The 10,140-nt window shown below is 44.3% G+C and overlaps 1 protein-coding gene across 1 annotated transcript in view; it reads left to right on the forward strand.

Moving 5' to 3' along the window:
- Cpne4 (copine IV) overlaps positions 1-10,140 on the forward strand; it is a 133,096-nt gene that overhangs the window by 72,345 nt on the left and 50,611 nt on the right. The window contains exons 3-6 of the mRNA XM_013028039.1: positions 266-337; positions 2,055-2,129; positions 3,717-3,800; positions 6,478-6,567. Coding sequence (XP_012883493.1) covers positions 266-337; positions 2,055-2,129; positions 3,717-3,800; positions 6,478-6,567 — 321 coding nt within the window. The remainder of the gene's footprint in view (positions 1-265; positions 338-2,054; positions 2,130-3,716; positions 3,801-6,477; positions 6,568-10,140) is intronic.

A 10,140-nucleotide genomic window follows, 5' to 3' on the forward strand; every position in this document is an offset into this window, starting at 1 on the left:
GGGAGGGAGGGAGGGAGGAAGGAAGGAAGGGAGGAAGGGAGGAAGGAAGGAAGGGAGGGAGGGAGGGAGGGAGGGAGGCAGGGAGGGAAGGAGGGAAAACCTGATTTATGAGAGGCATAAAGTTGAACCTGGGAATACAAATCAACAAAGATACCACCATTTTGAGCGGCGCTATGGATGCAGGATCCTGTGGGGGGAAAATAACTTAAAATAGACACACAGGTACATGACGAGGACCTCTTCCTTTTTGTTTCCTCTTGGGCAGATTGTTTCCCAGAGGAAGCTGTCCAAGTCCTTGCTGAAGCACGGGAACACGGCCGGCAAGTCTTCCATCACGGTGAGCCTCTCCTGCCGGCCCCCGGCCACCGACGGTTCCCCGCAATACACACTGCTCCCCTGTTAGTCATCGTGGCTGTTAGCCGAAAGTAACTCTTGCTCGCAAGAGCTCCACTCTTGATGGGTCGAAAACAATATCTGCTTTTAGTTTAATTTAAAATTAATATATAGGGCTGGGAAGTTGGCTCTGTGGTAAAGCGCTTGCCTTGCATGCATGAGGCCCTGGCTTCGATTCCTCAGCACCACAGAAGCAGAAAAAAACCTGGAAGTGGTGTTGTGGCTCAAGTGGTAGAGCGCTAACCTTGAGCTGAAGAGCTGAGGGACAGCGCCCAGGCCCAGAGTTCAAGACCCATGACGGACCAAAAAAAAAAGTAAAGTCAAATAAAAAGTATAACTATGATTCCTAGGTTACAAAGCAATTCCTACATGTCTCCTATTATCCCTAGACTTAAGATTTGCAATTGCCGGTAGCTTCTCCTGTGTGAGGTGAATGTCTCTTTAACATTAGGGGCAAATACGTTTGCAAAAGCTACCATTGGGTATTCAGAGCCATGAATAATGGGAAAGTTGAGCCCTGAGAGAATAGAGATAACATTGAATTAAATACCAGGGTCTCAAAATATCCCATTTGATAAGGGTTTTTGTGTATCATGGTCCCCGAGCACTTGATTAAAAATCCTAATGTTATTTATAAATGATCTAACCTACATGCAGCCACCCTAGACTCTGGGTTTGGCAGGCTTTTATTGTTACTGTTTTCCTACCGACTTTTCTCACCGACTTCTGTTCCAGGGCCTTAAGAGTCATGGGTTATTAAATATTGGAAGGGGGATTTCTTGTGACATTTGATGTTAGTCAAAAGGCTGAGAAAGGACAGGGAGTGATTTCTCATAAAAGAGCTTCTTAGAGAATTTCATTTCTCCGCCTGTACCAGTGTTGTTTTTTTGTTTGTTTGTTTGTTTTTGTCAGTCCTGGAGCTTGAACTCAGGGCCTAGGCACAGTCCCTAAGCTTTTCTACTCAAGGCAAGTGCTCTACCATTTGACTCATAGCACTACTTCTGGTTTTCTGGTGGTTTATTGGCGATAAGAGTCTCATGGACTTTCCTGCCTGGGCTGGCTTTGAACTGCGATCCTCAGATCTCTGCCTCCTGAATAGCTAGAATGAGCCAGCAGAACTGGGGCTTTTTTTTTTTAACCACTTTTCTTCCTCCTCCTCCTCCTCCTCCTCTGCCTCCTTCTCCTCCTCCTCTGCTTTCTCTTCTTTCTGTCTCTCCTTCTCTTCCTCTCTTTCCTTCTCCCTCCTTCCCTCTCTCCCACTTCTCCTTCATCTCTTTTTCTCTTGAATCCCACAACAGTCTTTGAGAAGTAGGAACTGTTTTGTAATTTCCCGATGAGGGAAAATACATACATACATACACATACATACATACATACATGCATACATGCATACATAATTATGTATGCAAGTCTCACCCAATGCCTGGTGACCTGTAAAGAAACTCTTAGCCAGGCATAAGTGGCTCACACCTGTCATCCTAGCTACTCAGGAAGCTGAGATCTGAGGATTGCAGTTCAAAGCCAGCCCAGTCAGGAAAGTCCGTGAGACTCTTATTTCCAATGAACCACCAGAAAACCAGAAGAGGCGCTGTGGCTCAAGCGGTAAAGCACTCCCCTTGGCTCTGTGGTTGATGGGTGCTTCTCCCCATCTTCCCCCTCAGGTGATTGCTGAAGAATTATCCGGCAATGACGACTACGTGGAGCTTGCGTTCAATGCTCGGAAGTTGGATGATAAGGTAAGAGCTTCGCCATTACACTTATGGAAGTATAAACACACAGATGTTCCTGCAGATGTTCTGCGTCTCTTCCAAGCCTCGTGGTTATGAAGCCCATCACAGTTCCAGAGGGATGTGCTGAATTAAATGAGACCTTCCCCCCACCTCCCCCTGAAGCCAGAAACAGCTGATGATATGGGAGTGGGGAGCAGGGGAGGTGACTTTAAAATAGGACATGTAGAGGCTTGGCTCAGGGCCTGGGCGCTGTCCCTCTGCTCTTCAGCTCAAGGCGAGCGCTCTACCACTTGAGCCACAGCGCCACTTCCGGTTTTCTGGTGGTTCATTGGAAATAAGAGTCTCACGGACTTTCCTGCCTGGGCTGGCTTTGAACTGCGATCCTCAGATCTCAGCCTCCTGAGTAGCTGTGTTGAGAGGTGGGAGCCACTGGTGCCTGGCTTTAAAACAGGACAACTTATGATGATGATGATGATGACACCACAACTTCCTTAGCTCCCAGGATGCCATCGGTCAGCTGTGTCCTAGGAAAAAATAGGAATATGAACCCCTGGCATCATAGGAACATTGTTTTTTTTGTTTTGTTTTTGGGTCCGGTCATGGGGCCTGAACTCTGGGCCTGGGCGCTGTTCCTCAGCTCTTTAGCTAAAGGCTAGTGCTCTACCACTTGAGCTACAGCTCCACTTCCGGCTTTTTTCTTTTTTCTTATGTGGTGCTGAGGAATTGAACCCAGGGCCTTGAGCATGCAAGGCAAGCGCTCTACCACTGAGCCACCTTCTCAGCCCAGGAACATTGTTAAGAGGAAAGCAGGAAAATGTAAAAAGAGAAGAAAAGTGATACTTATTTAAGCACTGGTGCTTGGCCAGCAAAGGGTTAAGATCTTACCTCACACATGATCACGCCCCTTCCCTTGTGCATTGTGCATGCCCCATTTGATAGGTGTGACTCCCAAACCCCACTCCACTCACAGAGGAGGAGAGAGAGATTCCAAGGTGAAATAATGCAAGAGTCACTCCATGTTTGCTAGTCTGCCGCCCCTGAGAAATTGAGAACCCAGACAGGATTAAATATTCAGGGATCTTTTGAACAGCAGCGATAACAACAACACAAAGATGCCCCTAGGAGAAACAGACAGAGAAAGCCAACAGACCGTCATAAAAAAACTGACCCTGAAATGAAGAATGGGGGCCGAGTGGTTGGAAATCTTCTAGAAAGCCACCCTGACTAAGGTCAAATTACCAGGGCCATTAGGATGTCCTTTGGAGAATATTAGCCATGGGGGGAAACTCATAACTTCCAGGCTTAAGAGAAAGGTGTTACCTTATGATATCTTTTTATCTCTTGCCAGTCCTGGGGCTTGAACTCAGGGCCTGGGCGCTATCCCTGAGCTTCTTTTTGCTTATGGCTAGCACTCTACCACCTGAGAGCCACAGTGCCACTTCTGGCGTTTTCTATGCTTGTGGTATACTGAGGGAATCGAACCCAGGGCTTCAGGCCTGCTAGGCCACTGAGCCACCTTCCCAGCCTAGGATATCTTTTGTACGCAGTTTCTGGCGGGATGCAACCCAAGTTGTTGCCATCTGTCTGTTTTAGGATTTCTTCAGTAAATCTGACCCCTTCCTGGAAATTTTTCGGATGAATGATGATGCCACTCAGCAGCTCGTACACCGAACTGAGGTAAGAAGAGTCTTCTTTGGCCTTCCAGCTTGCCTGCTAAGGTGATGATTGACCTCATTGAATTATCACATATTAGTAATACTACAATGTGTATATGTGTATATATATACATAATTCTTATATATGTATATATGTGTATATATGCACATATACACACACACATATATATACACACATATGCGCATATATACATACATATATGTGTGTGCGTATATATATTTATACCCTTCTTGGCATATATGCCTATATATGTATATATAAGCATATATATATACGTACATATATATATATATATATACGTATATATATATATATATATATATATATATATATGCCAAGAAGGGTATAGTCAGGCCATAAGGTAGGTTTTGCTGTTGTTGTTTTGTTTTAGTCAGTCATGGGGCTTGAACTCTGGGCCTGGGCGCTGTCCCTCAGCTCTTCAGCTCAAGGCGAACACTCTACCACTTGAGCCACGGCACCACTTCCAGTTTTCTGAGTGGTTCATTGGAGAAAAGAGTCTCACGGACTTTCCTTGCCCGGGCTGGCTACCACTTGAGCCACAGCACCACTTCCGCTTTTCTGAGTGGTTTATTGGAGATAAGAGTCTCACGAACTTTCCTGCTTGAGCCAGCTTTGAACCGTGATCCTCAGATCTCAGCCTCCCAAGTCTCTAGGATTTACAGGCGTGAGCCATTTAATCTCGCGAGTGTTTGCACTAGTCTACATTCTCACCAACGGTGTCAGTGTAGGAGTGTTGATAACACCCCCCACCCCCACCCCCTGCCCCTGTTGATTTTCCTCCTATATCCTCATACGTGTTTGTTGTTTGTTTTCTGAATGATTTCCATCATGATGGGCTGAGATGGAATCTTAATGTAATTTTGATCCGCATTTCCTCTTATGGCTAAAGATGTTGAACCATGTGCCATGCATTTATTAGCCATTTGTGCTTCTCTTGCTGCACATTTATTGGATCTGTTTGCCTATGTAGCAACTGGACCATTTCATCTTTTGCTGTTGCGTTGTTCTGAGCTCTTTGTAGATTATGGATATTAATGTTTGACCTATGAAATGGCTTGTACAGGTTGTCTTCCATACCAGACTCTGGGTGGGGTAGAAGGGGAAAAGGGGGTGGGATACTCTTGTCATCTTCTCTACTCAGGAGTCTGAGATTAGAGATTTGAGCTTCAAAGCCAGCCTGGACAGGAATGTCTGCTAGAATTCCCAAGAAAGTCAACCAAGAGCACGAAGTTCCAAGAGTTTAAGCCATGACACCAACACGTGTGCGCATATTCTTGTGCACGCACGCACGCACACACACACACACACACACACACACACACACACACAGAGCTAAACACAGATTTGAAAATCCATAAGGAATTTCAAGTTGGAATTCTGACTTGCCTTTTTCTTCAGTTTCCCAAAACGATGGCATGGAAGCCTCTTCATGTCTTAGCATACAGACAGGGAATTAAAATGAACCCAACTCCATCCAGGAGATCTAATTTTCTGTCCCACTGTAACTCGATCATCCTCAGGGTAGCAGGAATCAAGACCCACGTGCCAGGGGGCAGGATTCCTATGCTTTAAACCACTCCAAGGGGCTGGGAAGGTGGCTCAGTGGTAGAGCGTTTGCCTTGCATGCCTGAGGCCCTGGGTTCGATTCCTCAGCACCACATAAGCAAAAAGAAAAAAGCTGGAAGTGGTGCTGTGGCTCAAGGGGTAGAGCGCTAGCCTTGAGCTGAAGAGCTAAGGGACAGCGCCCAGGCCCAGAGTTCAGGCCCCATGACCGGACCCCCCAAAAATAATAATAAAATAAATAAATAAACCACCCAAATACGTTGAATAACGAGTCTGCCATGTCATTCATGACCCCCGTCATTAGAAGCGAGAATCCAGCACAGGACTCTCTCAGGAAGTAATTGGGTTGGATAGAGAACTAATATTTCTTTTAGAAACACTGAGGTTTTTCTAAGAGGAATATTACCTAAATGGAGTCATAAGAAAAAAAGAAATCAATAGGAAAGAATTTCATTTAGCTCTCATGCGAACATCCCTCAGAGCAGAGTCTGAAAGTAGGAGTGGGCGAAACCTAAGAATTTATAGGGTTTTTGGGGGGTTATTTTTATTTTTGTTTTTGTTTTGTCAGTCGTGGGGCTTGAACTCTGGGCCTGGGCGCTGTCCCTCAGCTCTTCAGCTCAAGGAGAGCACTCTACCACTTGAGCCACAGCACCACTTCTGGTTTTCTGGTGGTTTATTGGAGATAAGAGTCTCACGGCCTTTCTTACCTACGCTGGCTTTGATCCAAGATCCTCAGATCTCAGCTTCCTGAGTAGCTAAGATGACAGGGGTGAGCCACCAGAGCCACCAGCATTGTCCCCCTAAATTCATCACCTAACCGCTGCTAGCTACCCTGTTTCCAGAACATTTGTTTCCAGGCTTATCGTGAGTATCCACGGTGGAAAACATCACCACCCATTATTCATGAAACAGCCCCCTCACCCAGCCAGGGACCAGATTTTCTCCTCCAGGTCCTGGTTAAGCCACGTATTCTAGACCACGGTTCTGTTCACAGGCCCCCACCATGGCTTCACAAGCCTGTTCTTATGTGGAGATGTGAAAATGTCCAGAATCCACTCCTCCAACTCACACGTCTTCCTCTTCTTCTTCCCAGGTTGTGATGAATAACTTAAGCCCAGCCTGGAAGTCCTTCAAAGTCTCTGTAAATTCTCTCTGCAGTGGAGATCCAGACCGCCGACTAAAGGTCAGATGCCTATTTAAGAAATTGGATTTGTGTGTGTGTGTGTGTGTGTGTGTGTGTGTGTGTGTGCGCGCGCATATATATATATATATATATATATATATATATATATATATATATATAATATCGAGCTAGTACATAAAAAAAGATCTTGCTAAAATAAACTGATTAAGCCAGCCTGGGCAAGAAAGTCTGTGAGATTCTTAATTCCAATGAACCACCACCAGAAAACCAGAAGTACTGCTTTGGCTCAAGCGGGAGAGCACTTGCTCTGAGCTGAAGAGCTCGGAGACAGTGCCCAGGCCCTGAGTCCAAGCCCCACAACTGGAAACAGAGAGACAGATAGACAGTATAGATAGATAGATAGATAGATAGATAGATAGATAGATAGATAGATAGATAGATAGATAGATAGATAGAGTTTTCTTCTGCTAGGGAAAGTGATAATTAGGCAATAACTCTGCTCAATCAACAAAGGCCCTAGCTTCTGATCAATACAACTGTAGTCATAACTTCCTGGTATAACTGGAAGCTATAAAAATGTGAAATATCTCTCAATCAATCATCGATTGTTGCATGACACACTAGCTCCAGATTTCATAGTTGAATACAGTATTTTGTGGCAGAACAGAGATCTAATGGTTGAATGTGACATTTGTGTAGCCGATCGTTCTATATCTTGGCAAGTGGGGTGGAGCTGATCAGGCCGGCTTTGCTTTGACTTCCTCCAGCTTTTGTGGTCAGTTGATGTAAGCCTGGTGGATCTACTTTGGGTTGGTTGACTGACATCTGGAATCATCAGGTGATAGGATCATACAGCTCTCATCTCGTCTCCTCTGAAAAGACGTCAATAAGTCTAGCTAACCTCCCTTCCAATACACGTGTACCAAATGACACTCACACCCAAGAATATTAATGCTGGCCAATTCTGCCATTCGTTCAGATTTGCTCCATGTGCTCATTTATAGAACAACTGATTTTGGTTCGCCGTGTATTTTTACATTGGAATTTGAATGAAGGCCAAACATTGTATTTGAGTGAGATGTCTTTTCATTGCTTTTCATTGGTTGGTCTGTCTGTCTCTCTCTCTCTCTCCCTCCCCTCTCCATCTCCCTCTTTCTATTTATTTTTTTCCTTGAAGTTTTCTCGAAGTGAAAGAAACCAGACTGGTTTTCCAGCAGCGTTTCTCACTCTCTCGTCTTTGGTTATCAGTGGGGTGGAAAATTTTGTAGCGAGAGAGAGATGTTTATTTAGTTTGGATTTTATTTTATTGTATTGTATTTTGAGATAAAGGGTTCAACCCTAGAACTCAGAATCCTACCTCCGCCTCCCAAAGTTTGTACTACAGGCATGCATCACCATGCCTGGATAGGTTTTAAACATAACTCAAGGTCAGAAGCTTGACCCTTTCTTTGTTCAATCACCTATATATGCTGAGCCTTACATTCCTGTGATAGGGAACACAGCTAAATACCTCGGATATTAATAGAGGATTCCAGTCTCCTACGGCAACCCTAGAAATAACAGTATACTACAAAGGTCTTCCGAACAACACTAGAAGAAAAACACACTTCTCCAGTAGATCTCAGGGATCTATTTGCTATTAGCGACTGAATGAACTTACTTATGATTTTACGGCATATTTGGGTGGAATAAAAAGCCCCGATCAAAAAATCATGACTTCACTTCTAAAACGCCGCGAGGTAAATTCCGCTGCCTTCGTTTTATCAATGTGGGAGCTGAGGTTTAAAAATCAATATTGTCAAGTGCCATTTGAACACCCCTTTATTGGGCTGCGGTGTCGCGATTTTGTTACATCACGTTTATTGGGGGGGGAAATCAATTATTGGGATAAGAATATCCCTTGAGTTTTTGAACCAAAATGTTTTATTTAATATCATTCTAACATTTAACTGGGGGACAAAAATGTATTTACCTAATATATTTCATAAAGTCAGAGACACTATCAATAATTTGATGTGTCATTAAGAAAAAAAAATTGGGCTAGGAAGGTGGCTCAGTGGTAGAGTGCTTACCTTGCATGCATGAGGCCCTAGGTTCCATTCCTCAGCACCACATAAGCAGAAAAAGCCAGAAGTAGTGCTGTGGCTCAAGTGGTAGAGCATAGAGATTATAGAATATTGGAAGAATAGAGTTTCACTACCTTATTATGGGATAGGGAATCACTTCTGTGCACTATGAAATGCGAAATATGAAGTTAGGCGCCGGTGGCTCACGCCTGTCATCCTAGCTACTCAGGAGGCTGAGATCTGAAGATCACGGTTCAAAGCCAGCTCAAGCAGGAAAGTTCTGAGACTCTTATCTCCAATAAACCACTCAGAAAAGCGGAAGTGGTGCTGTGGCTCAAGTGGTAGAGTGTTTGCCTTGAGCTGAAGAGCCAAGGGACAGTGTTCAGGCCCTGAGTTCAAGCCCCACGATGGACAAATAAATAAACAACACAGGAATCAGAGAGCTCCCTGCATAGGACACTTCTAAAATCTTGCTAATCCAGCAATTGAGGGTAAGGCTTCAGTGTCAGCCTGTCCCTCACAAAGTCATTCAACAACCCCTGCACAGCTCCTCCCTATCTCTGCATAACGGGTACCTTATTGACCTTTATACATCAGCTCCGAACACAGCCTGACAGAGAAATACCCCTTGGTGTTCTTCATTCTCCAGTAATTCTCCATTCTATCTCTCTATGTATCTCCCTCGGGGGGAACTCGCTGACCTCTATAATCACCTTTTTTTACTTAGTCATGTACTTGTGGTTTGTCTCCTTGACTGAAATCTGAGTACCAAGATCAGATTAACTGCTACCTTTTCAGTGCTGCGCATATATATATATATATATATATTTCTATTTCTATTTATTACTATTAGTGTATATTATTTATGCAAAGGTGTTTTATTATACCATCCTTATATATGCATAATGTACATCCATCAAACCCATCACGTCTATTACTATTCTCTATCCCCCTCCACATTTTTAAAAAGGTTTTTAGTATGCTATCTGAATATATACATCTATTAGACTTTGGTCATTGTATTTTGGAGGCCGGTATTGGGAGTTTGACTTGTGTTTCACCAGGTTGGTTTTCTCTAACTTTAGCCACACCTCCGGCCCTGATTTTTGTTGTTGTTGTTGTTTTCCTATTTTTGAGCTAGAGTCTTGCAAACCTTTCTGCTCCTATTGGCCTCAAGCCAAGATTCTTCCGCTCTCGGCTTCCCAAGGAGCTAGGATTGTGGACCTGAGCCTCCAGCACTCACTATATTCTTAATAAGTATCTGCTTAGGCTGGAGGCATGGCTCGAACAGTATAAATGCCTGCTGAGAACGCAAGCCCAGCAAACATAAGGCTCTAAATTCAAACTGTGATACCAGCAAAAAATAAAGAAAGAAAGCAATTTTTAAAAAAGTATCTGCTTAGTGGGTAGGTAGGTGGGTGGGTGGGTGGATGGATAGCTGGATAGATGAATGGATGGATGGATGGATGAGTGGGTGCGTGGGTAGGTGGATGGATGGGTGGATAGATAGGTGGATGGTTGGGTGGGTGAGTGGGTGGGTGGATGG

This window comes from Dipodomys ordii, unplaced genomic scaffold (assembly GCF_000151885.1).
Source record: "Dipodomys ordii isolate 6190 unplaced genomic scaffold, Dord_2.0 Scaffold107, whole genome shotgun sequence".
Taxonomy (NCBI): Eukaryota; Metazoa; Chordata; class Mammalia; order Rodentia; family Heteromyidae; genus Dipodomys; species Dipodomys ordii.